Source organism: Erpetoichthys calabaricus, chromosome 17 (genome assembly GCF_900747795.2).
Source record: "Erpetoichthys calabaricus chromosome 17, fErpCal1.3, whole genome shotgun sequence".
NCBI lineage: Eukaryota > Metazoa > Chordata > Cladistia > Polypteriformes > Polypteridae > Erpetoichthys > Erpetoichthys calabaricus.
Window position 1 is genome coordinate 143,958 of NC_041410.2, and position 27,792 is coordinate 171,749.

The 27,792-nt window shown below is 42.8% G+C and overlaps 1 protein-coding gene across 1 annotated transcript; it reads left to right on the forward strand.

Moving 5' to 3' along the window:
- The first annotated feature begins 3,735 nt into the window (after positions 1 to 3,735).
- rbm42 (RNA binding motif protein 42) lies at positions 3,736 to 27,792 on the forward strand. Its single transcript, XM_028823129.2, has 11 exons — positions 3,736 to 3,947; positions 4,469 to 4,568; positions 9,566 to 9,701; positions 13,057 to 13,126; positions 20,185 to 20,250; positions 21,100 to 21,254; positions 21,607 to 21,765; positions 21,873 to 22,019; positions 24,815 to 24,932; positions 25,034 to 25,228; positions 26,235 to 27,792. Exons 2-11 carry the CDS (start codon positions 4,513 to 4,515, stop codon positions 26,345 to 26,347), a joined length of 1,215 nt encoding a protein of 404 aa, XP_028678962.1. The 5' UTR covers positions 3,736 to 3,947; positions 4,469 to 4,512; the 3' UTR covers positions 26,348 to 27,792.

The following is a 27,792-nucleotide window of genomic DNA, read 5'->3' on the forward strand; positions in this document are numbered from 1 at the left end:
AAATAATATAGAAAAATGAATTCCTCATAGTGCAGAAAACAGAAAGAGTGCAAATCGGAACAAGTTGGGCCGCAGGCTGTAAGGTACTGAACAACATTAAACATAAGAAGCACCGCGTGTGTGAATGTGCAGCATGTGGCGTTTATAGCGCAGGTTACCTGTGTGTGTCTTCCTCTTGGGCTGAGGAGACACACCAGAATGAACTGCAGCAGACCAAAGCACCTTCAAACATCCACCGATGCTCTAAAGTCATCATCCCATCCAGCACAGGATGCCAGTCCTGTCCTGGATCGAGCAGCTCTAACCTGTGAGGAAACCTGCTGGAACTCATCCTTTACCCATTCTCTCAAACTTTAGTCCAAAGCATGGAACATTGATATTTTTTTCTTTCAAATAATGAATTGAGATTAACAATGGAAATTGACGTTTACGTCACAGACTACTGTAATGATCCGAGGGCGCAGGAGTTGAAGGAGTGGAATGAGCTTGCTGATTTCTTCAACGCTCTGCTACCGCTCTACAATACCATGTGCTCCCGGGCGCTTTGTCCTTTGGCTGCTCACCTGTACCACCCAGGTCCAAGTATTCTGTATATCTCTGCAGCCCACAGGCTCCACTCTGGAGCTCCAGGTAGGTGGGGTTGACTCCAGTGGGCACTGACAGGGTCCATCTGCAGACCTCCATAGCCCCACACACTTACGCTATGGTTAGGAGTTGGGCAGTGGGAGGCTGTCTGACTCCAATAATGCCAAGTACTGTCGAGGTGCGTGGAACTCCAGGCTGCACAGATGCCAGACTCACTTTGCTCACCGAGGGTCAGAGGCAACCTGTATGGCACACTACTGTGGCACTTCTGCCTAAAAGGAGGATGAAAAGAGCGAGAAACCGGCAGCACTCAGGACAGCTTTGTGATACAACGTACGTATCAAATGGCCTCAGATGATACTTTTGAGACACGTAAAGATAGATCATCATGGAAACGTGTCGCCCATACTGACATGTGCATTTATTACAGCGGTTTAATGACGTCGCGACTGTTAGGAGATCAAAATGAACACATTGAGCGCACCTGCCAGAAACGATGCGACCACCCAGGACTTCATCACGCGCATGCGGGCGCTGACGGCTGCTATGATTTATGTACACCACCAGATGTCGCTATTTCTAAAGCTTTGACGCCGAGACGTCTGAAAGGTTTTTTTCTTAATAAATATGAATACAGTACAAATAATCATGCTTTGTGTTCCTTCTTAAATCGCCCCCTTTTTAATTATTTCTTTTTGTTCTGCACCTCCTGAATCTCACGCGTCAGACTTGTCTTGATATTTTTGGAGTTTCTCCTCTGACTTTGTTAAATGGTCCGACTCAAACCACCTACACCTGAACACCAGCAAAACCAAGGAGCTGGTGGTGGATTTTAGGAGGCCCAGACCCCTCATAGACCCAGTGATCATCAAAGGTGACTGTGTGCAGATGGTGCAGACCTATAAATATCTGGGAGTGCAGCTGGATGATAAATTAGACTGGACTGCCAATACTGATGCGCTGTGCAAGAAAGGACAAAGCCGGTTATACTTCCTTAGAAGGCTGGCTTCCTTCAACATCTGCAATAAGATGCTGCAGATGTTCTATCAAACAGTTGTGGCGAGCGCCCTCTTCTACGCAGTGGTGTGCTGGGGAGGCAGCATTAAGAGGAAAGACGCCTCACGCCTGGACAAACTGGTGAGGAAGGCAGGCTCTATTGTTGGCATGGAGCTGGACAGTTTAACATCTGTGGCAGAGCGAAGGGCGCTCAGCAGGCTCCTATCAATTATGGAGAATCCACTGCATCCACTAAATAATGTCATCTCCAGACAGAAGAGCAGCTTCAGCGACAGACTGCTGTCACTGTCCTGCTCCACAGACAGATTGAGGAGATCGTTCCTCCCCCAAACTATGCGACTCTTTAATTCCACCAGGGGGGGTAAACGTTAATATTTAACATTATACATAGTTATTGTCTGTTTTTTTCACCTGTATTATTATCATTCTTTAATTTAATATTATTTATTGTATCAGTATGCTGCTGCTGAAGAATGTGAATTTCCCATCGGGATTAATAAAGTATCTATCTATCTATCTATCTATCTAGTTTTCACCCTATACACCACAAAAAAAAAAATTAATTTAGGTCCTGTTTGGACCAAATTCAGTGCACCATTATGATAAAGAATAAACTAATAGGTGTCTGTCTTCAGCTAAAATGATCGGAAGAACCTGAAGTTGCACAGGACACATCCACCGACCCGGATATGAAGTGTCAATGTTAGTCCTTTTCACTGAACTCCGAGAAGATGTGGATCGGTAATATGGTCATGTGGAGTGTCGTTTGATGTCATTTCATGGTCCTGATCCCCAACATGATCATATTCTGATTTCTGAGTCTTCAGCCCTCTAAGAGCTACTCTCTAAGCGTCAGTGATTACCACCCTGAGGTTGTTTTTCAGTTTTGGACCTCCGTCAGACGATGACAAATGACAAATTTCGACTAAAATCAAGAGTTTAGACGTTCATTGTTTAACTTGAAGCACACATTTGAATATTTTCTGACACACAACTCTTCATGTTTGTTATGCCCTTCTACCCCACGAAGCAAACCTTTGCATTTCTTATGAACACCCCGAATTAGGGTGACTTGTGAGAATTCAGACTTCACTAGTCACGACACAATACAATAATACAGCAAAAGATCTAAGCAGTAATAGAAGTAAACAAATCTGGAGCAGAAAGTCCGAAAAAGGACGAAGGGCTGCGCTGAGGGTCTCTGTTTTCTTTCTTATACTTTAATGATTTATAGCACAATGTACATTCTTTAATAAAGGTTTAATGAAGGTTTAATTTGGACACATTTGTATCTGTGAAATTACCTAAAATAAGTCCGGCACTCAACAAACACAAAACCTTCTTGTACGCCATTAGAATCCCAAAGATCCTATCATGGCTAGTAAAATGGGACAGAGAGGGAACCTCTGGATGTAACTATTGAAACAAATCATTTCAAAATGTGTTACAATTAAGGTTTGAGAAAAAACTCTCAATATCCATTACAGAAAATGAACAATTCTTGCGATCAATATTACATCTGCGTCTAAGAAATTCTGCCGCGGGACAGATGGCGTTACATATTTTATAGTGAACCTCCTTAGCTGCTGGAGGCAAAGGGAACCCCAGGAAGTTACCGCGCTGGTTCGTTAAAACAGATTGACAATCAATGAATGAAAGAGAATTTCTGCCAAACTGCTGAATGTATAAAGATCACAAATTACGTTATCTGGCAACATCTTATTTACAAAATTCTAATCACCCGTCAGTAAAGGTGGAAGACTACGAAACGAACGTAAGACAAAAATCAAAAACTATAATAGCTTCACCGTACACCCATCAGGTTATGTGGCGCCTTTTAATGACGTAAAGCTCAGCCACACCGCGCATGCGTTTGTCAAGGCCGCGCACGTCCTACTTTCACAACTGAAAGACGAATGAGAACTCATAAAACTTCATCATTTCAGAATAATGTCTCTCTCGGATCATCTGCGGAATAATAGCATTTAAATCTTGTTGTAAGCCTCCACTCCTGTTATTCGGATATATATATATATATATATATTTTTTTTCATTTCTACTGTTGCTGAGTGACGTCATCAACACACGCAGTAGAATTTCCGGCTGAGCCCTACGCACTTTTGTTTCCGGTGGTTTAGCGCGTTGCCCTGCGCTGTTAATAATTATAAAGTGTAATACGCTCTTTGCGTTGTAATTGAAACAAGATTATTAAGAAGCGGCCAGGCGGTGTGTTATTACACAAAAAAAAAAAAAAAAACACACGAGCAATTATGCAGCGTGAGCGCGCTCGACCTGCTTCCATTCTGTAGGATTTAAAAGAGTAAAAGTGGAAAGTTCTGTCTGAGGTGAGTAGAGGGGCTGTGCGCGGAGTTCAGTTTCACAGAAATGTAGTGTACAAAAATGAAGCTTAAATGTTAACATGTTATTTAGAGGTGCACGCCGTAGCAATTCTTTACATTTATATAGCGCTTTTTTCACTACTCTGAAGTGAATCCACAGTCTCCTGACTGCAAAGCAGCAGCGCCTCTTGTACGATTAATATTTAACGGCCAGCTTAAATTGTCAAAGGACGCCTTTTAGATTTACTAAGTGACTGAAGCAAGGCAAGAAAGATAATTTAGATGTTAACATGGGACGCGTTTTAATCCGTGTGTACGCCACACTCGTGTCGCTGTTGTGTCAGTACGTTGGTTGGCTCACATCAGTTTCATTTACAAACTTCGCAGCTCATTCAGTACTTTTAAAAACAACCAAGCGAGGGGATGAGGCGTCTTCTTACCATTTTTATTCTTATTTTAATTTAGAGTATGATCAATATGTTAATGACGGTCAAATATGAAGTGTAACTTGGTGTTACGTTTAACAGGAATTTGACTGCGAGAAGCTAAAAACAAGGATCCATAACTGAAAATGGCCGGGAAAACTGGAGAAGAACGCTTGAAGGAGATGGAGGCAGAAATGGCCTTGTGAGTACATTTTATTTTTAAAAACATACTGTATATAGTTTTGTGAGAGTGACCATCTGTGTGTGTGTGTGTGTGTGTGTGTGTGTGTGTGTGTGTGTGTGTGTGTGTGTGTGTACACACAATGGCATGCAAAAAGGTGGGCTGCTTGCTTAAAGTGGCTGTTACTGTGAATAGTGAAATGACCAGAAGGTGACCTGACATGTAATCTTGCTTAAAATATTAAGGAAACATTTTTATTTCTTTCATTCTCAGATACAAAGTACCAAAAAAAAATGGAAAGGGTTTGACACAAAAGTTTATTCCCCCGGCATGGTTAGTAATTAGTGAGACCCCCTTTGGCAAGCCAGCTGAGAGTATTTCAGTTCTTACTTGGGGTCTTTTCGCCCATCCGTCCGTGCAAAAGGCTTCTAATTCTGCTCTTGGGCCATCGCCTCTTTTGAGATCTCCACACAGATTTTCAATGATGTTTAGGACTGTGAGGGCCTCTTGAGGTGCTCCATTGTAAATTTGGAGGTGTGTTTCAGATGATTATCATCTTGCAGGTCCTCTCCCCTTTTTACCTTCAACTGTTTTTACAGAAGGTGTGATGTTTGCTTCCAGAATTTGCAGCTATTTTTTTTAATCTGTTCTTCCTGTACCAGTGACGTGTTCCCTGTGCCACTGGCTGTAACACAATCCCAAAGCTGATCGCTCCTCCTCCATGCTTAATAGTTGGAGACGTCATCTTTCCCTGGAATTTGGACCCCCCTTTTTTTTTTTTTTTTCTCCTCCAAACATACCTTTGCACTTTGTGTGGTCTTCCAGACCTCAGCTTGACCTCCACCATTCCTGTTAACTGCCTTTACTTAATAACATTATGAGCTGAGGAGACAGCAACCTGAAAATGCTATCTTGTAGCCTTCTCTGTCTTTGTGAGCATCGATTCCTTCATTTTTCACAATGCTAGGCAGTTGCTTAGAGGAGCCCATGGCTGCTGATTGTTAGGACAAGCAAGCTGTGAGGAGTCCGACAATTTAGACCGCTTTGACGTTTACATACCTGTCTGTCAGTGTTTTTCAACCTTTTCGTTGGAGTGGAACCCTGCGCGAATGGTTACCTTGCTCACGGAACCCTGTGCAATTATCCACCAGTATGTCCTATATCACGTAATAAACAAGATGAGCGGAAACAGCTTTTATGTTTAATCATACTATTTTCAAAATTTATGTTCGGCCTATTCACAGTTCACCAAGCGTTACTAACAACAATTTTTTTTAAAAAGTTACATAAGTTAAAATCCGCAATTCTCTATAGTAGAAATTTAAGATGAAGCTTTTATTATAGTTACCATTACATCGCAGTAGTCAAAAGTTCAATGAGAAATTTGTGCTTGATGGTTTTTGCTGATAAGTTGAATTCTGGGTCGTGTTTTAGACAGACACACACGAAGTTCTTCTTCGACTGACAGCGGTCGTTCTCGCTTCTTGTGTTTAATTGTGGTTAAGGCTGAAAATCCAAACTCGCACAGGTAAGAAGTTGAAAATTGCACCAACAGTCGCAGAGCTTTCTGAGCAATTGATGGGTACTCCTTTTCAACCAGCATCCAGAATGCATCCAGGTTTAACTCTGAGTGCTTTAGCCTCAGTGTTCTGTCACTTGCAACACTAGCAAGCTGTTCCTCTTCTGACAAGGTGAACTGTCCTTCGGATGGTTCAAATTCTACGAATGGGCTTTGAACCCAGTTGTACTGGTCCATGGATATTGACGGAAAATATTTGCTGAGACCTGCCAACAGTGTGTCCAAGTGATTCAAAATCAATGGCAAAATGTCCTGATAGTTTCTGTCAACAACACTAGGAAACATTTCCACGTTCCCTGCACTTGCGCGTTTCTTCCAAATTGTCAATATTTTCTGAAAAGCACTTATTTTGTCCATTGATGTCAAGATGTTTTCGTTCGTGCCTTGCATGCCACTGTTCAAGAAGTTCAGTTCTTGAAATATGTCAGCCAAATATGCTAGCTTAGAACACCAAGATTCATCGCCCAGAACTTCTGCAAAGTCCTTCAAGTTTCCTTGCGAACAGATGACTAGCATCTCTTCTCGTAGAAACGACGCAAAACTTTTCCCTGAGATAACCATCGTACGTCTGTATGCTGGATGAGAGTGACGTGGTCTGCTTCCACACTTTCGCCAACTGCCGACATTTTAGTGGTCTCATCTTCATGTAATTAACTATTTTCACCACCATGTCCAGTACAGACTTCAGTTCAGGTCCAATTGTTTTAGCAACCAGTGCTTCTCTATGAAGAAAACAATGAGTGACGATAATATTGGGATTCTGTTTTTGTGCCAGCGAGACAAAGCCTTTGACATTTCCTGTCATTGCGGGCGCACCGTCTGTACAAATGCCAACACAGTTTTCCCAAGTCAACTCGCAAGACTGCAAATGTGAATTTAAAACGTCATAAACATCTTGTCCTTTTGTTGTTTCTGGCAACTCTTTGCAGCAAAAAAAGTCTTCCATAATAGCTTCATTGTCAATAAAGCAAACAAACGCAAGCAGCTGTGCTTTACCGCTGAAGTCTGTGCTCTCGTCGACCTGAATTACAAAGAAGCCACGACTTTTAATTTTTGAGAGAACATTACGCTCAATATCGCTGGACATGTCAGCAATACAACTACTTATCGTATTGTCTGAAAGCGGAATCTTATTAATTTCTGATACTGCATCCTCCCCAAACATAATCCTCACCATTTCTTGGCATGCAGGTAAAATTACCATTTCAGCAACGTTATGCAATTTCATTTTCTTAGCAACAATCTCCGCTGCAGCATAACTTGCTTCTTGAGCTTTCTTACTTATCTTGAACTTTTTCTTAAACGCAGCCGTTTGCTGCTTCTTCAAGGCCAATGTCCTTTGAAAGTACTGTGCGTTTTTGTCTGATACCTCCGGATGTCTAGTTGTTAAATGCCGCTTAAGTTTAGCTGACGCCATGGCACAATAGTGTAATAGGCAAGTTTTTCGCCACAAACAATACACAGTGGTGAAAGGCTGTCAGGGTCTCCCGTCCAAGTGAATCCTAGAACTAAGTACTGTAGTTGTCACTGTACTGGCGAACTTTGAGTTGTGGATTGCCGGCAGCATTTTTCGGCAACTGCAGCTGAGTGGTTGCAGTGCTAACGGTAGCTGCTGCAGCTTCAATCAACTGCTTCGGAACCTGAGTATTGTCATGTGCTGTGGCGTCATCTAATTTATACTTCTTAACAAATCGGTCCATGTTCGAAATAAAAACAATAATTTACAAAAATTAATTGCAAACGACAAGCCTAACTGCTATTACACCATGCAAACTGCCGTCCCCGCACAATCGCCACCTATAGCTAATGAAAGCACACCGTCCTTGTACTCTGGCTGTCATTTAACTTTGGGAGCGAGAGAGGGGTGGAGATAAGAACGGAGGAGAAGGCAGTTAACCGGCCTGTCAGGCAGATGAGAATGAGGCAGTGACATAGATTAACAGAGAAACAGCAGCTGACTAAAGAACGATCAATAACCACATAAAACCACAATGCTGGATTTTGTCCCAGCATTTTCTGGAGATTTAGGACTTTTTCGGCGGAACCCTTGGCTAGCACTAGAACCCCGATTGAAAAACACTGCTGTGTGTGTGTGTGTGTGTGTGTGTATATATATATATATATATATATATATATATATATATATAATATACATATACATACATATATATACAGTGGAACCTCGAGATACGATCACCTCTGTATACGAGAAATTCAAAATACGAGGAAAGTATGAGCGAAAAATTCAGATCTAAATACGAGCATTGGCTCACGTAACGAGCCACGAGCCAGGCTGTGGGTATAGCTCACGGCTTAGCGAGGGGGCGTGGTAGCTGTAGCGAGCCACAGGGCGATCTGCGGTGTCTGCGTTTCTCACCTAAGTGCACAGGTGGGAAACTGCCCACATCCATGATTTGTCCTGTGGCTGATGGGCTGGGCAGGGTTGCCACCCGTCCTTTGAAATACGGAATCGTCCAGTAGTTGAGAATGAAATTGCGCGTCCCGTTTTGAATCAATATGTATGCGTCCCTTATTTTTTTGTATTAAAAGTGGTAACCCTAGCAGCTGCCATGTCTTCCCCGCATATATAGAGAAGCGCGAGCCGGTTAAGGGGGAGAAGAAGTAAAAGAAAAGAGAGGAGAGGAGAGAGAACGGAGGTTGCAGGAGGAGGCAGGAATCCGCAGCAGTAGGAAGTCGGTGCGAGAGAGCAAGCGAGTACAGGCTCGCGTGTAGCTGAACAGGCGAGCCAAACAGCTGAAGCAGGACGGTGTAGAGAAGGTCAGCTGCATTAAGTGTCTCGCCTGTTGCAGAGCCCGCATGGGAGAAGCAGGTGAGACGCTAACAGAGAAGCAGCACCGGGGATTGTCATCTGTTTTTTAAAGACTGCTTCCTGTTGACGTTTTAACCTCGTGTTAAAGGATTGTTATTCTTATGTACTTTAAACCTCCACTTCACAACTGTTTTAAGGATTATTTATTTAAAGATTTATTGAATGCTCTACTGCACTTTGGACACCTGTTTTGATTCTTTTAATAATCAGTTATATTATTTACCAGTGTTATTTATTAAAGGTAGACTACAGTATATATAATTTATCAGTGTTATTTGTTAGGAAAATTGATTTTTATGTTAATATATTTGGGATGCGGAACGGATTAACTGGATTTCCATTATTTTCAATGGGGACGTTTGTTCTAGATACGAGAAATTCGCTATACAAGCTCAGTGCTGGAACGAATTAAACTCGTATCTAGAGGTTCCACTGTATGTATATGTGTGTGTGTGTATATATATATATATATACATATATATATATATATAGATATACACACACACACACATTTATTTAAATTACGTAACAACAATCTTATTCTGATACATCAAGTGTTGTATTTTGTTTTTATTAAAGACTTGTCTTCTCCATTTATTTGACTTTTAGGTTTGAGCAGGAGGTCCTGGGAGCCCCTGTCTCCATGCCAGCAGTGACAGCTGTGGTGGAAGCAGTGCCAGTGGCCCTGGCTGTACCAACAGTCCCTATGATTAGGCCTATCATAGCTACCAACACCTACCAACAGGTATGTTTAGTTGCTAATTTTACTCCCCAGGGTTGTTGATTAGGATCACTTTCTTGATTGGTTAGTAATTGTTTCAGCATTGGCAGGATAAAAGTTAAATTCTTAATATGTCATACTTACATAAGCATGATTTCTCATAGAGTTCATTGTACTGAGAGGGATTTAAAAGTCACATTACATTGCAGAAGTTGGTTTGAGGAGGCAAACTCAGTCCTTACAAATCCGCCTCATTACAAGATGTGTCTTTACCTTGTAGGGGTGTGCTGGTTGGACATTTTATTTTAGTAAAGTAACAATAAGAAGATGGCAGATGGTTATATCAAAGGGGTTAGATGACAGTTACAGTTCCTTACAGCTTCATTTTTTGTTTAACATTTTTAATATATTTTAATTAAAAAAAGTGCATTTTTTCATTTAAGTGGTGCAGATCACTTCACTGTAAACAGTAGCTTACCGAATATTCAGAAATATAAGGTGCTTTTTAAGTTCATCAGTGGGTTGTTTTTTTTTTCTGTAACAATAAACTAATGAGGTTGTTTATTCATGTAATTGTTATGCACATATGCTTCATACCCCTGCTCATTCTTGAACATTTGAATCGTTACTGCTTGATTATATTTTACTGAGACAGGGTGCACTGATTGCTTTGTTTCATTGCTAACATTTTTCCATCCAAAAAGAAACAATTAATGTATGTCAAATTTTACACAAATAAGTATTGTCACCTCAGTGAGCTAGTTACCCATCTGCTGGCACAGTCCTGTTCATTGGTTGTTGAAACACCTCTTTTGTGTTTTCATTAGTTCAACTTTAACGTGTTCACAATCCAAGCTCTAGTAGATTCAATCACTTTTCTCCATTGACCCCACGATCACTACAAGATGAATAAAATGAACGGTAGGTACAGTGTATTAGATTAAATTAATAATAAAAACTCCACTTCAAGACTCTGCAATAATAACTATCTAAAGCACTTTATTACATACATTCTGTATATAAATAAAAAAATGACATCTATTACTGCTCTTTTAATGTAAGACTAAACAGTTAGATTTGCCATGCATGTAACAAAGTCATCCCTAGACCTTGAAGCACATGCAAAACAAAAGTAATTATAACACAATGATGAGTGAATCTTCAAATGGTATGTAAACAACAAAGTCGTCATTTGAACACTAAAACATTCCAGGTAGATAACTGGGAGCATAGAAATACCAGCATGTAGGCAATGCATAGACGTCTCAAGGGAGAGGTTGACCTCCTTGATCTGAAATGTTGGAATACAGTCAGCCTTGGTGTGATGATATATTCTGAAGTAGCACAGGTAGCCATCTTACTAGATGTGAGATCTGTTTAAAGATGTGAGCAGATAAAATCGATTTTTGGCATCAGCATCTATTATCTTTGTCCTGCATCTAACTGAACATCACGTGCATGTGGTTGTTTGTGATGTGAGTTTTTCTAATTGATTCTTGCAATTGTATTTAATCCAGAAGCATTCATTGGGGGCAAAAAAAAAAAAAAAAATCTGGTAACCCCACCTTTACAGTGCAGTGCCATTAAACTCCACCATACAACTCTCAGACAGAAGAAAAGTCAACCACAACAGCAACATTTATTTCTGTCACTTTTTTAATCAAAGGATGAACTGTAGCTCAGAGTGCTTCACAAGATGTCAAACAAGCAACTGCTAGAAAAGAACAACAAATTAAAATTTAGATAAAAACAAGTAAATAGTCTCTGTGTGTGTGTATATACAGTAATCCCTCCTCCATCGCGGGGATTGTGTTCCAGAACCCCCTGCGAAAGGTGAAAATCCGCGAAGTAGAAACCATATGTTTATATGGTTATTTTTATATTGTCATGCCTGGGTCACAGATTTGCACAGAAACGCAGGAAGTTGTAGAGAGACTGGAACTTTATTCAAACACTGCAAACAAACATTTGTCTCTTTTTCAAAAGTTTAAACTGTGCTCCATGACAAGACAGAGATGACAGTTCCGTCTCACAATTAAAAGAATGCAAACATATCTTCCTCTTCAAAGGAGTGCATCGAGAGAGAGAGAACAAAGCAAACAGTTAAAAATCAATAGGGCTGTTTGGCTTTTAAGTATGCGAAGCACCGTGGCACAAAGCTGTTGAAGGCAGCAGCTCACACCCCCTCCGTCAGGAGCAGAGAAAAACAAACAATCAAAAATCAATACGTGACCTTCGAGCTTTTAAGTATGCGAAGCATCGTGCAGCATATCGCTTCACGAAGCAGCTGCACAGAAGGTAGCAACGTGAAGATAACCTTTCAGCATTTTTAGACAAGCGTCTGTATTGTCCAGGTGTGTGAACAGCCCCCCTGCTCAATCCCCCTACGTCAGGATCAGAGAATGTCAGCGCAAGAGAGAGAGAGAAAGAAAAGTAAGTTGGGTAGCTTCTCAGCCATCTGCCAAAAGCGTCCCTTGTATGAAATCAACTGGGCAAACCAACTGAGGAAGCATGTACCAGAAATTAAAAGACCCATTGTCCGCAGAAATCCGCGAACCAGCAAAAAATCTGCGATATATATTTAAATATGCTTACATATAAAATCCGCGATAGAGTGAAGCCGCGAAAGGCGAAGCGCGATATAGCGAGGGATTACTGTATGTATATATAGATAGATAGATAGATATGTGCGGAATCCTTAAATATAGAATTAGTCTCTAAAGGTGACTCCACTTATACATACATACTGTATATACACACATTTTTCTACATGCCAGTGTATAATTACTCCATGCACTCTCTACATGACAGTATTGCTACTGCTGCTACATGTAAAGGCAGAGAAGAGCAATACATATGAGCCAGGTATGATGTAGAACTGCTTCATAAATATTGTATACAATATCCAAAATAAAGCAAAATTTTGGTAAAGGTTTAGAGAGGATTGATCTTCAGTATGAACATGTGTCCTAACATTCAGTTACTCAAACACAGTTTGTAGCTTTATTCCCATCGGTTTCATCTTTTTATAAACGTGTTTGGTTTTTGATCTTAAGATCCAACTTTTGATGGTTAGAGAAGCCCATTCAGTCAAATTAGCTTGTTTGGTTCCAGTAGTCAGTCATTTTGAGATGATAGCAGGATGTCTGCTGGTCAGACTTAGTCCACGTGAAGGCTCTTGAGCTCCTGTAGCCAGTTAGAATAGAAAGCAATGCTTAATTCATGTTTGTCCTTTGCTCTGCTTCTCTGTACTTTTTTTTTCTATGTATGTGCTTTTAGCAGCATAGCTGCCAGGTCTGTAAGTATCCAGTATTTTAGTTCATGCCTGATGCCATCTTTTATATGAAGTGCTTATAACTAATTTTTCTCTCTCTCTCAGGTTCAGCAAAGCTTGGAGGCGCGGGCTGCTGCTATTGTGGCTTCTCCTCCAGCTGCTTTCGTGGGCCCAGGTAATAATAATAGTAATAATACATTTTATTTATATAGCGCCTTTCCCATGCTCAAGGCACTTCAGAGTTTAAGAAAGAATGGCAGGGTATACAGTATATAACATTGTACTAAACCAGATAAATAAAGAAGAGTAAGATAGTAAATTCAGAGAAAAAAGCCTAACAGACAACATAATTGATGGCCTAGCACACACACGCACACACACACAGGTTACATGAGCATCTTGACAGAGAAGTAAACTGAGAAAAGGGTAGTAAAGTCAAGTAGAGCTAAAAGCCTTCCTGAACAGATTACTTTTGAGTTGTTTTTTTAAAGAATTCATGGAGTCAGCTGACCTGATTAATTTCGGTAGGTCATTCCAGAGTCTGGGCGCTATACAGCTGAAGGCCCTGCTGTCACCCATGGAGTGTAGATTAGTGTGGGGCACAACAAGATTGTCAGAATTGGAGGACCTTAGTGGGCAGACAGGCACATAGTGATAGAGAAGGTCACTGATGTAGTTTAGCGCAAGGTCGTTTAAGGCTTTGTAGGTTATTAGTAGAATTTTATATTCAATCCTGTAGGACACAGGGAGCCAGTGAATGTGAAGCAGGATGGGTGTGATGTGCTCGCTGCTGCTGGTCCATGTAAGGACTCTTGCAGCCGAATTTTGAATAAGCTGGAGGTGTGATATAAGATTAGAAGGGGCACCTACCAGTAGGGAATTACAATAATCGATGCGGGATGTGATAAAAGCAGGGACACGTTTCTCAGCGTTAGAATAGGAGAGGAAGGAGCGAACACGGGATATGTTACGAAGGTGAAAGTAAGAAAGTTTCTTAATGTGGTTTATGTGGGCGGAATAAGAAAGGGAAGAATCAAAAATGACACCAAGATTCTTTGCAGTAGAGGCAGGTCTGTTGAGATCACCGCCAAGATGGACTGGGAAGGAGCTCATTTTATTAAGTTGCACTTTAGTCCCAATTTGCAGGAGTTCAGTTTTGTTGCAATTTTATTTTAAAGACTTCTGCTGCATCCAGGTTTTAATTTCACTAAGGCAGGTTGTGAGCTGAGAAAACTCTGAAGTTCCACTTTTAACATTGAAATAATAGAGTTGTGTATCGTTTGCATAAAAATGATAACCCTGTCCAAAGCTACGAATAATATGGCCAAGGGGAAGCATATAAATACAGAAAAGCAGAGGGCCAAGGACCGAGGACAGAGCCCTGAGGAACTCCTTATATGACTGGCACTGAGCTGGACCTGTTGCCAAGACTAACAAGCTCTTGTCTATCAGTCAGATAGGACTTGCACCACTGGAGGGCAGTGCCAGAGATACCCAGCATGTTCTCCATTCTGGACAGTAGGATGTCATGTCTGACTGTGTCAAATGCTGCACTGAGGTCTACCAGAATTAATATGCTGGTTTGTCCAGAGTCTGCTGCCATAAGCAAATCATTGGTTACCCGTAGCAGAGCAGTTTCACAGCTGTGCCGCGCCCTGAAACCAGAGTGAAAGGTTTCCATCAAATTATTAGAAGTTATGTAGTTGGTGAGTTGGGAAGCTACAACACGCTCAAGAACTTTTGACAGAAAAGGTAAGTAGGAAATAGGCCAAAAATTAAGATTGTTAGCATCAAGACCAGACTTTTTTAACATTGGGGTTACAGAAGCAGTTTTGAAAGCGAGTGGTAATTCAATATCAGATGCTAATAACCTCAGTTAAACCTAAAAGTCACCAAAATTCTGTGGTTCAATAGTTCAACACAAAAAAAAAGCTTAAAAAAGACTTACCATCAGAGCTTAGTTGTTTGTTATACACATTCACACAACCCAGAAATTTCCTGGGTAAACTGTTGCAGAAATGTACTGAGAGGTTTTACGTGCTTATATTAATTGTGTGCCAACGCAAAGTATGACGTGTATTAAAACACATTGGCTGTCATTTTATGAATGATCACCGATAGAAATCTGAACAGTGGCCATGCTTGATTGTAAGTAATATGAGCTCATTGGGATTCAGTCCCATTGCAACACTATGGATATAACAGTAAGGGAATGCAGTGAACTTAGTAGACAGTTACATTTTAACCTGTTTAGGGATTTTAAAGGCTTGAAGAAGTTTAAGAGTGAGTCCTATAAAGAGTGATACAGTCTTCTGAGACTTCCATACTTATTTTATCATGTGCACACACTATATACATTTACTGGCATTTACCTGATTTGAAAGGCTTTGATCAACATGGCATTTTATTAGCTTTATGACATTTGATTCTGTACATGCAGGAAACACTAATCTGCTGATAACACTTACTGAAAAGTGACATTTTAATAGTCATGTCAAATGAATTCAGATTTCAAATATCGCAGACTACTTTCATTTTTTAAATCTGTCCCTTTTTTACATTAATTTGCACTTTTGGGTTGCCATTGTAAAGTCAAACATTTCAGTCAAAACTCCATTACTTTAGAATGTTCAAAGTCTTTGTGTTGTGTTTTTCAAGGTACGTTACAAGCATTCATACGCTGGATACTGTGTATGCATGAATCCATCTGGAATTAACACTTAATTAGAGTAAATTAACACTAAATTAGAGTCCATTAATGAGACTGCATCTCTTGTCACTGTCATACTTTTCAGATGCCTTTATCATATCTACCTTGTTTTTACTAATGGACACTCTGTTGGCATTAAAAACTCAAGAAATGACACACGTCACGTTCGCTAATTCATCTCTAGTGTTAAAGTAAGCTACTTTAATGGCCACACAGCTCTGCATCTGCTATTCTGTGCTGCCATTAATGCAGTGCATGTCATATCATTAGAGAGCTCTACCTCCTGTTTCAGCATAGCGTTATTAGCAGAGCCACAAATGTCTGGCTAATGTAGGTGCTTTGAAATACCAGCTCATTTTATTTTCCGAGTGAATGTGTAGAGTATATCATTTTATCAGCATTGACGATTAGCCATGGGTTCTGATATGGCCTGTTGGATTGACTCTTGTCTCAGTTTTTACTTGCTGGCTGTAACTGTAGCTCTCTGTCTCTGTAGTTTTCTTGTTGCGCCTGACTGCATACCTGCAGTGCCATCACCCATCTCCTTGAGAGGGGCTGGACTCTGTACCACTCTGGAGTTGCCCCCAGTGAGAGGCGCCGAGCAGGTGTGGGTATACTTATTGCCCCCCAACTTGGAGCCTGTACATTGGGGTTTACCCCGGTGGACGAGAGGGTAGCCTCCCTTCGCCTTCGGGTGGGGGGACGGGTCCTAACTGTTGTTTGTGTGTGTATGCACCGAACAGCAGTTCAGAGTACCCACCCTTTTTGGAGTCCCTGGAGGGGGTGCTAGAGGGCATACCTTCTGGGGACTCCCTCGTTCTGCTGGGAGACTTCAATGCTCACGTGGGCAATGACAGTGAGACCTGGAAGGGCGTGATTGGGAGGAATGGCCCCCCCGATCTGAACCCGAGCGGTTTTTTTTTTTATTGGACTTCTGTGCTCGTCACGGATTGTCCATAACGAACACCATGTTCAAGCATAGGGGTGTTCATATGTGCACTTGGCACCAGGACACCCTAGGCCTCAGTTCGATGATCGACTTTGTGGTCGTGTCGTCGGACTTGCGGCCACATGTCTTGGACACTCGGGTGAAGAGAGGGGCGGAGCTGTCAACTGATCACCACCTGGTGGTGAGTTGGCTTCGATGGTGGGGGAGGATGCCGGTCAGGCGTGGTAGGCCCAAACGTGTTGTGAGGGTCTGCTGGGAACGTCTGGCAGAGCCCCCCTGTCAGAAGTAGCTTCAACTCCCACCTCCGGCAGAACTTCGACCATGTCCCGAGGGAGGTGGGGGACATTGAGTCCGAATGGGCCATGTTCCGTGCCTCTATTGTTGAGGCAGCCGACCGGAGCTGTGGCCGTAAGGTGGTCGGTGCCTGTCGTGGCGGCAATCCCCGAACCCGTTGGTGGACACCGGCGGTGAAGGATGCCGTCAAGCTGAAGAAGGAGTCCTACAGGACCCTTTTGTCCTGTGGGACCCTGGAGGCAGCTGATAGGTACCGGCAGGCCAAGCGGAATGCGGCTTTGGTGGTTGCTGAGGCAAAAACTCGGGCGTGGGAGGAGTTTGAGGAGGCCATGGAGAACGACTTTCGGACGGCTTCAAGGAGATTCTGGTCCACCATCCGGCGTCTCAGGAAGGGGAAGCAGTGCAGTGTCAACACTGTATGTGGTGGGGATGGTGCGCTGCTGACCTCAACTCGGGACGTTGTGTGTTGGTGGGGGGAGTACTTCGAAGACCTCCTCAATCCCATTAACATGCCTTCCAATGAGGAAGCAGAGCCTGGGGACTCAGAGGTGGGCTCCCCCATCTCGGGGTCTGAGGTCACAGAGGTGGTCAAAAAACTCCTTGGTGGCAGGGCCCCGGGGGTGGATGAGATACGCCCGGAGTTCCTCAAGGCTCTGGATGTTGTAGGACTGTCTTGGCTGACATGCCTCTGCAACATCGCATGGACATCAGGGACAGTGCCTCTGGATTGGCAGACCGGGGTGGTGGTCCCCCTCTTTAAGAAGGGGGATCGGAGGGTGTGTTCCAACTACAGAGGGATCACACTCCTCAGCCTCCCTGGAAAAGTCTATTCAGGGGTCCTGGAGAGGAGGGTCCGTCAGATAGTCGAGCCTCGGATTCAGGAGGAACAGTGTGGTTTTCGTCCTGGTCGCGGAACAGTGGACCAGCTCTACACCCTTAGCAGGGTCCTGGAGGGTGCATGGGAGTTTGCCCAACCAGTCTACATGTGTTTTGTGGACTTGGAAAAGGCATTCGACCGTGTCCCTCGGGGAATCCTGTGGGGGGTACTCCGAGAGTATGGGGTACCGGCCCCCCTGATAAGGGCTGTTCGGTCCCTGTACGATCGTTGCCAGAGCCTGGTCCGCATTGCCGGCAGTAAGTCGAACCCGTTTCCAGTGAGAGTTGGACTCCGCCAGGGCTGCCCTTTGTCACCGATTCTGTTCATAACTTTTATGGACAGAATTTCTAGGCGCAGCCAGGGCGTTGAGGGGGTCCGGTTTGGTGGGCTCAGGATTGGGTCACTGCTTTTTGTAGATGTTGTCCTGTTTGCTTCATCAGGCCGTGATCTTCAGCTCTCTCTGGATCGGTTCGCAGCCGAGTGTGAAGCGGCTGGGATGAGAATCAGCACCTCCAAATCCGAGACCATGGTCCTCAGCCGGAAAAGGGTGGAGTGCCCTCTCAGGGTTGGTAGCGAGATCCTGCCCCAAGTGGAGGAGTTCAAGTATCTCGGGGTTTTGTTCACGAGTGAGGGAAGAATGGAGCGTGAGATCGACAGGCGGATCGTTGCGGCATCCGCAGTAATGCGGGCTCTGCATCGGTCTGTCATGGTGAAAAAGGAGCTGAGCCGCAAGGCGAAGCTCTCAATTTACCAGTCGATCTATGTTCCTACCCTCACCTATGGTCATGAGCTATGGGTAGTGACCGAAAGAACGAGATCGCGAATACAAGCGGCTGAAATGAGTTTCCTCCACAGGGTGTCTGGGCTTTCCCTTAAAGATAGGGTGAGAAACTCAGTCATCCGGGAGGGCCTCAGAGTAGAGCCGCTGCTCCTCCGCATCGAGAGGAGTCAGATGAGGTGGCTCGGGCATCTGATCAGGATGCCTCCTGGACGCCTCCCTGGTGAGGTGTTCCGGGCATGTCTAACACGGAGGAGGCCCCAGGGAAGACCCAGGACATGCTGGAGGGACTATGTCTCTCGACTGGCCTGGGAACGCCTTGGGATTCTCCCGGAAGAGCTAGAAGAAGTGGCCGGGGAGAGGGAAGTCTGGGCATCTCTGCTCAAGCTGCTGCCCCTGCGACCCGACCTCGGATAAGCGGAAGACGATGGATGGATGGAATTCTGATTTATTTTCTGTTTGTTTTATTGAGAAGGCCTTAGCCTTAAATAACAGTCAGGGACCTCCTGTTCAGGAACAAATGGGACAGAATCGGATGCAAAATAATTCTTTTTCTGTACTGGAAAAGCATTTAGAAAAACTGCTTCAAGTGCCCTTGTGGGACTGGGGAAGAAAGAAATATTGGCTGATAATGCATACACAAGATTTATTTAAATACAGTAAAACAAAGCAACTTCAAATTGATTATCATAAATGGAACCTAACTGAGTCTGGCTGATAACACCATCATTAAACTGGGGCCAGTTGTCAGTGGAGAAGAAGAAAACTAAAGTTTAATCAGCAGAATTAATGGAGAAAATAAACTGGGACGTCAATGACCAGCTATAAAGGACAAAGTCGGACACGACTGCAATCCTGGAGACTTCGGGCAACTGGGCGCCCACTCTGTCCTAGTCATTCTACAAGAAGGTTTGTGCTGGGTCACCTAATATGCTGGCAGAATCTTATAAGAAACTGTCCTGTGAGGGTCAGGGGAATAGTTGGGGCTCCAACCTGCAGACCTTCATTTAATTTGATGCCTCCAAAAATTGGGGTTTGGGGGAGAACTAAAGCAATTTTCAACAAAAGTGCAGTGCTTCTGGAAATTGAGGTTTTGCTGCCCTCTTGTGGGCAAAGTTCACAGCTCAGTCTGTGCTGGTCAAGTAACACCTCTGGGTATCTCAGCTCTGCTTTTGTGCTGGTGAGGCAGCAGAGATGGAATTTGTGGGGAAATGTTACTCGTCTTCCAGCTGCTGCTTTTCTACTCTATGGAGGGAAATGGAGTTTGAGTAAAACAATGTTCCACCCCCTTATTACACCCCTTTTTGACCCTGAAGTAAGACCACATAAGACTTGCCTGCTCCAAATATTTTAAAGTATACATCATTGGCAACCCTAGTGTACATGATGATTAGTGAGTGCCATTTAAGTCATTAATAGAATTGAAAGTGCAGCAAATTGTAAATTATAATCAAGAAGAAAAAGAAACATAAGTGGAAGTATATCAAGCTTGTATTCCTTTATTCCTCTGCTAAGTAAATTAAAACAATGAATTGGTGTAATTGTGTAGTTTTCATGCCTTTTAAGAATCGTTTCATACCAGTGGTGTCCTGCTGCATGACTGCTCTGCTTTTATTCTTTTGCAGCTGTACCTCCACGACCCCCACCTGTGTTGAGACCTGCTTTTGTACCTCATATTCTACAAAGAACAGGTAAGACTGGGCATCCAGTGGACTTTAAAGAGGCAGTCAATCTGCTGAGCGAGTCATTTAACCTTTCAGTACTCCAACTCTAAACTACATATCAAGTCATACTGTGTAAGTGTGCAGATAAAGTGCCTTAGGATGGAATCAATAATAAAAAAGCTGCTAAATAAAGTGCTTGTTTAGTTTAACAGATTAGCTGATTGCATCAAGAAATAATACATTAAGGTATTATTTTATGTACAAAATATACACGGTGCATTTGACTGCATCGATTCCTGCCAGTTAACACCTGTTTTGTGTTGTGGATGTTGAGTTGCCGGTGGTCCTGCGGCACAAGACAAAGTCCTCCACAAGCTTCCTGTATTCCGACTCTTCTCCATTATTAATGCAGCCTGTGATGGAGGAATCATCTGAAAATGTCTGTAGGTGACAAGTGCTGGTGGTGTACTGGAAGTCTGTTGTGAAGAGGGTGAACAGGACAGGGGACCAGCATTCACTATTAAAACATTAGAACTTTGAAGTACGCTATTAAAACATTAGAACTTTGAAGTACAGTACAATTAGTTACAGACCCTTCACAACCAAAAATTAACAAAAGGGTAAAAGATTCAATTTTGACATCTCTTGACTTGGAAACTTATGCCCATGAAAGATATTTCAGACAGAACTTGCTTATTTGCACACCATTTTTAAGTATCTGATATCACTTTATTGGTTTGACGCAAGTTTGAATTTTTTGCCGTTTACTTTGTTTCCACCCCACATTAAAATCTTGTGATGCTCTATTCTGTCATTTGATTTGAGGACCTCAGTAAACAAACGTTTGTGATATTTTTCCTTTTGTGCTTTCTGCAGGCGCACATCGAATGCCAATGATGCAGGTTCCTCCTCCTCCTCCAATGGTGGCACCCCCAATGCCCCGACCGCCACCACCCCCACCCATGATGGTGGGACCTCCTATGCCAGGACCACCTCCACATCACATGGGCCACATGAACCCTCTGACTCCGGTAAAGTTTAAACTTTATATGTAGTGGTCCTCTTAAGGACCTCTTTACTGTAAAAGTAAGTTTGAAAAAGAAAAAAAAAAAATCTGTAAACTGTTTTAAAAAAATTTCCATTTAATTACAGATTTGTTTTGGGAAAAATGTTACTTGATAAGAGGACTGCATATGATTTGGAATCCTTTTATGTTTTTAAGTCTCTCCTTTCTTATTGTAGCCAGTTTTAAAAGTTAAATATTTGCTGTAAACGTTGTTTCCCTAATTTTTTGAATAATCTAGATTACGTTGCTTCTGTACCTGTAGAATATTTAGCAAATGTGTATCTCAGGTGAAGTTTTCCTAATCCTTTTTGAGGCAGATTGGGCCGATGCCCCCTATGGTTCCTGTTCCCCGGCCAGTGGTGCAGCCTCCACCAAAGCTCACTCCAACAGTAATCCAGGCGGCTCCCACCGTGTATACAGCCCCACAGCTCAAGAAGAAAATGGAGCCTCGCATCTTAACACACAGAACACGACTGGTAGGTTGCTATGGAGTTTGCAGATGGGCTATAATGGTAGAGGTGATTAAAGGTTAATAAAAAAGTACTTTCTCTAGAATTTATTTTCCTGTGATGTTTTATTTTAGGAGGAGCTGGCATCCTCGGTTGTAGAACAGGCAACTGCAGCCATAACAACAAATGCCATGTTAATGGAAGAAAAGGACTCGTCAGCAGGTTTGGAGGAGGTTGTGATTGGCCCCAGTATGCCCGAGCAGGAGCCGCCACATGCTGAGGTAAGAGGGTATTCGGGGAAAGGTGTGTTAGTTAAATAATGTAAAGTTTTAGCCCGCTTTCTTGTTAGGTAAACTCTTATCATTAATTATCTCCTAAGATTGATAACTTCTGCTCTTTAAATTCTCTTGAAAGGTCAAGGGACCTGTAAGTGGTAAGTTTTTGAAAGTTTGAGGTGTTGCTCCATTTAAAGGACGTTTTGCAGTTCTGCTTGTTGAGGGTCTTTCACCTCCCCTTTATCAACTTCATATAGAGAAGGTTTTGATTCATGGAGTCCCTCATAGAGAGCTTGCACTAATAAAGAATTTAAGTAATAGTAAATAATTGTTTAATGAAAACTATTTTTACAAAAAATACAAGTTTGGAGTTAAATTATAATACAAATTGAATACTTTAAATTGGATTCTGTTCACAAAAGGCATGCTCTCAAAAAAGACATTTTTAACTGAATGTCAATCATGATAAATGTACCCACAAAAAGGCATACATAACACATTTTGAAAGTTGAATCAAATTGAGTTGGGACCCCATAACACAGATAAACTCAGAATACACATTATTTTCCACAACTTTCAAATGACATCATACTGATATTCTGTTTTGAATTGTGATTTAGTAGAATGTCGTTCAAAAAGTGTAGATTTGATGTCCTTTACCAAGATGAGCAGAAGCATTCACACAAGGTAACAGATTGTGCTACATGAACTTCGGCCTAAGGTTCAAAGTCAGTACACTGGGAGTCACCTGGGACAAGGTGAAGCAACACTACAGGTACATGGAGCAGACAAACAAAGAAACCACCCCAAACACACCAGTAAGAAAACAACAAGGGACCTTCACCCAGATGCCAGACAGATTAGAGACCACAAAACAGCAAAAGAACACATGGTAGCAACTCCACACCAGCAGTAACAACCAGCAGCAGATTATAAGTGTTACAAGAAGAAGAGGCCTCAGCCCTCCATCCATCCCCAACACCAATGAGAGAGGAAAGAGGCACAATGGACAACATGGGGAAGACCACATACAACAAGAGTTCAAGGGTGGAGGAATTGCTCCAGACAAAGGAAACAGAGCAGATAGAGAACACCATAAAGAGAGGAGTGTAAACACATCTTCAGGAACTAAAAGAAAAAGCACCAATGGAACAAGTGACCGAGTCAGAGACCAAGGAGGAATAGTGACAAGAAATAATAAAAGCACCATAAGAACAACCTGCCATAACCATCTGACCAACCAGACACTGCACAACCCAGCGTAGAATGTTGACAGGCAGCTAAGGGTGAATAAGAAGGTACTCACCCCAGGGGACTCCAGTCTTGCCCACATCCCACCCTACATTGATGACAGAATTCAAGTAGACCATTACCCCAGGGCAGATTTTAACTATGCGGCAGTAATCCTGGGAAAAACGAGAGAAAAGGAAGATATGCAACAGATCATCTTCTCCTTTGGCACCAATAACAAAGAACAGGAAGTCTGAGGGACTTCACTGAAACAGCTACAAAATATGTACAGGCAGGCAAGAAAATCTTTTCCTAACACCCACATCATCGTACCCATTATCAGTTTCTCTGGTCTGGTCCAACAATGCCAGGAGAACCAGAAACAACTTAACAGTTACACGAAGGAGTCCCTGCCCTACATTCAAGCACTCGGGTTATGTACAAACTAGCCAAGAACCACAATTATCAAACCAGCAGTATGCCATCATGGACAGAGACGAGTACCTCCTAGAAGCAAGAATTCAACTAAACATGCAAGAACCATTTCCAAAGTATTAATGGTCCGATATTCCAACAGACCATGGTCCAAATGGGTAAAATTACCAAAAAACAATGCCAAATGGGACCAGAAGACCCCAGGCCCAGAAGATGTTCTGTGCTGCCTAGAATTCATAAAGACCCAGAGACATGGGGAATCCTCTACGAGGTACCACCAGGATGACCGATGGTCTCAGACTGCAGCAGTGAATCCTAGGGGACTGCAGAATTTATAGACTGCCGTGTTAACCTAATTTCAATGAAGCACAGCAGTTCTATAAAGGACACGTGACTTTGTGAAAAGGCTAAATGCAAAGACCATGGAAACAACGGACATTGACAGCTTATATGTGAACACAGAGACGACCCAAGGGCTCCTGGCTGTAAAAATAATTAAATAAATTGAAAAATATCCCCAACCATACAGAGCAGAAAGGGAATTACTAAAACTACTGGAGCTGAGCCTCACTGAAAAGGACTTCAGCTTTGGAGAAGAGTTTTATGTGCTGTACAAGTAAAGGGATCAGCCATGAGGGAACATTTATGTGGCAGACTGGGAAGAGGCAGCTTTTCAAAAATGCCCACTCAGACTTGACCACTACTGCACATACTTGGATGACGTTTCTGGCATCTTCACACATGGACTGGAGCAGTTCAAGGCATTTGTACAGCATCTGAGTTGATTCTTACAGTGCAGAGACCTAAAGTCAACGTATTATAAATTCGATAGCATGATTATAATAGGGTTTATAAATCATTCCTAAACATCTACACAAACAACTGCTGCTTCCTCAACACTGTTTTAGCAGTTCACATCCGAGAAGGAGCCTACGGTTAAATTGCATCACAGGAGTTCTAGAAGGTCTGCACCTTTAATGTTAGTCTGTGGCTTTGGTAATGTAAATCATTTGTGAAAAGCTCCTCCTATTGCAGAAGATCATATTGTAAATGGTGTGTGTGTGGTTTCAGAACTAGTTCTAAGTGCCTAAACGGTCGGTAGGAGTGTTAGAATTGTTTCTTTTGTACCCTTTCAGGTGCTGGAGGGAAGCGCAGAGGATAAGAAGAAAGGAAAACAGGAGAAAGCGAAGAGGTGCATCCGAACAGCCGCAGGAATGACCTGGGAGGATCAGAGCCTCCTGGAATGGGACGTTGGTGAGGCTGGAATGAGTCACTTTGCGCAAATTCAGTGTAAAGTAAAAGATGGAAACAAGTTTTTTCCTGAAATTTCTTTGTTTCTTTTGCTGTTTTTGCAGATGACTTTCGTATTTTCTGCGGTGATCTCGGCAATGAGGTCAATGATGACATTCTGGCTCGAGCTTTTAGCCGTTACCCTTCTTTTTTGAAGGCTAAAGTGGTACGAGACAAACGAACGGGAAAGACCAAAGGGTACGGCTTTGTCAGCTTCAAGGATCCTAATGACTACGTGCGTGCAATGAGGGAGATGAATGGTAAGTGTAACCGTCTATAGGGGAGCAGACGCCACACACTCCAAATAGCTCAGAGGCTTCAAGCATCCACCAGGGAATGGAGGCCCCTGTATTGCTCTCTGCCGTGTGTATGGCTTCTTGGTGTGTTAGCAAGCCAGACCGGAGTGACACTTGGCCAGCGACGGCCACACAGTGAATTCTTGGACTGACACAATAAGACTCCAGCGTTTGTATCTCAACGTGTTTGAAGTTTTTGAGCAGGCAATCGTTCCATAAATTGAGTTTGTTTGTTTTTGTGCAGCGCTGTTTGCAGAGTACAAAATTGCAGCACTGTAAAAAGTTCACATGTGAAATGCTATTCCACAATTTACCAATTTCCTAATCCATACGCCTATAGACACAGATTTGTTTAAACACACAGTAGGACAAAGTGTTTACAAGCTGGTTAACGTAAGTACATCCTAACAAGAATTGTCTATTAATGTCACTGTGCACAATAAACCTATCATGGATAGGGGGGCGTCGGTCTTCAGCCGTAACAAAGTCTGACACGGTCATAGTCCTGGGACCCCTTTCCAGTGAGCTGCCCACCTCCTTCTGATCATTCTGCAGTGTAAATCTGTGCCTTGCCGTCCAATCTGATGACAGAATCTCTCTGCTATCTCCGATGTCTTTCCATGGGCAGCACAGCTTGGCAGTAGAGCGCTGGAAACACAGCAGGATATCAAGGTGTAGTGACAGCTCATAATTATTGTGCCACTTACATAAATGACTAATAAACCGAGATGCAATATGCACAGCCAGTCGGTGGCTCGAATCGTTTTGAGACCAAAGGGGCATCTCCTATACGAGCAGGCTGAAGTGTTCAAAGATGGAAGCATTACTGACCCGTGAGAGTCCCACCAGGGAATGCTGGCTGCTGTTTCCACATTTCACCTTTTATTGACAATGTCCGAGTCTTGCATGTGGCACATTTAAATAAACAAATGGGTTTGCTTGTTTTGTCTCATTTTATGTTATTTTATAGGTAAATATGTTGGGAGCCGTCCCATCAAACTACGAAAAAGTATGTGGAAGGACAGAAACCTTGAGGTGGTCCGGAAAAAACAGAAAGAGAAAAAGAAGCTTGGACTGAGATAGTCGTATGGGAGAGACTCGCGAATGGGGAACAGCAGAAAATCAACAGAGTTGGAGCGTGAAGACATGAACGAGGAGCGCTGGTGATCTCATGCAATACATTTGGTTACTGTGCAAACACATTCTGATTTTAAATTATGCAATGTGATTTTAAATATGGCCCCCTCATGAAGACCACAGAAACAGTCTGTGCTTTTGGAAAATACACCAGTAGTGTTTTGGCCGTTGAGTAGCCTCGAAGTGTCTGGGGGTCCATTGTATGATATGTAATGCAGTTAAACTTGGCAGACATCGACACTGCGTGATCGACTGGCGATTTCTAAAGGGGTTTGGTTTGTCTGAATGCTGCTTCACTTTGTGATGGTGTCAACTTTAGGATTGCCCCTTTAAATGTTTTATATTCTGGTCTGCACTGTTTGAAGTGAATATAGTTTGTGTATAAAAAGTTTAATTCTGATGTTGCTTTCTCTTTTGAATCGGAGAGTAGAAACAACTTTTAACTGTTCTTAAATGTTTTTAACAAAGCTCCGGTGATCATTTAACTATTTTCATTTTAATCCAAGTGTGACTGACTAAGGGTGCATGTTTGGAAATTCTTGGGAAACGCTCAGACCTCCAGCCCTCTTAGAAAGGCACTTCACGCACTTTGTTTTCCTGCTTAGTATTATGGGGTTCTTCTGCGAGGTACTGTAGAGGAGGTGGGCCGCAGCATTGGCTCTGCATTCAGGCTGGCCTCTCGTTTTGCTAGTTCATCATCTCTCGCTCGTCGTCAGTGAAACAGCTCCTGCTTTTGGATTCACGCTGAGCTGAGGGGGCCGGTCTTGTTGTTTTTTGTGGCACAATGGTGTGTGTCACTTTGTTTTGGGATCAGAGCATTTGACTTTCAGTTTTGATGAAAAGGACCGGTGTGTTGTAAAGAGCTGAGCAGACGTCAGTCTACACAAGGCAGCTGTCTGCGTTGCGTATCTGGCAGTTGGCACACCTCTGATGGACTTGTGCAAAGTGCGTCACTCACAGCAGATGTCGCTGCTGTTCTTTTGTTGTCAGCAATGGTGCGAGCGTGCCATGATGAGGGCCGGAGGCCTTCATGTATCGCCAAGGTAGCCTGCACCTCTGCTATCAGTAGGTGGCACTCACAGTCAGTTTGCTGTCAACTACCCTGTCGGCATCGTCCTCATCTGGTAGGCACTTAATGGAGTTTGAGAAGAGTTCTAAAGTGGGCTGTTGTCCTGCAGGTGGTGATTTAGGTGAACAGACTCGAAAGACAATGCCAAAAGAGGAAGGGAACCCCTCAAAACCTGGGCTTATTAAACTAGAGAATTCAATATGTGGTTACCAGCAAAATGTAAAGAATGCAGAATTCAAAAACTGCATAAAATTTAACAAGATTGCTAAATGTCAATTCAATAAATACAAAGCCAAAGGGTTGATGTGACAGGAAACTAAAC

Bases quoted from the DNA above. Each gene is read 5' to 3' on its own strand.
- rbm42 (XM_028823129.2), top strand. From the start codon at position 4,513: ATGGCCGGGAAAACTGGAGAAGAACGCTTGAAGGAGATGGAGGCAGAA. The intron at 21,255-21,606 runs GTAAAGTTTAAA...TTTTTGAGGCAG, and splicing joins ACATGAACCCTCTGACTCCG to ATTGGGCCGATGCCCCCTAT. The intron at 22,020-24,814 runs GTAAGAGGGTAT...GTACCCTTTCAG, and splicing joins AGGAGCCGCCACATGCTGAG to GTGCTGGAGGGAAGCGCAGA.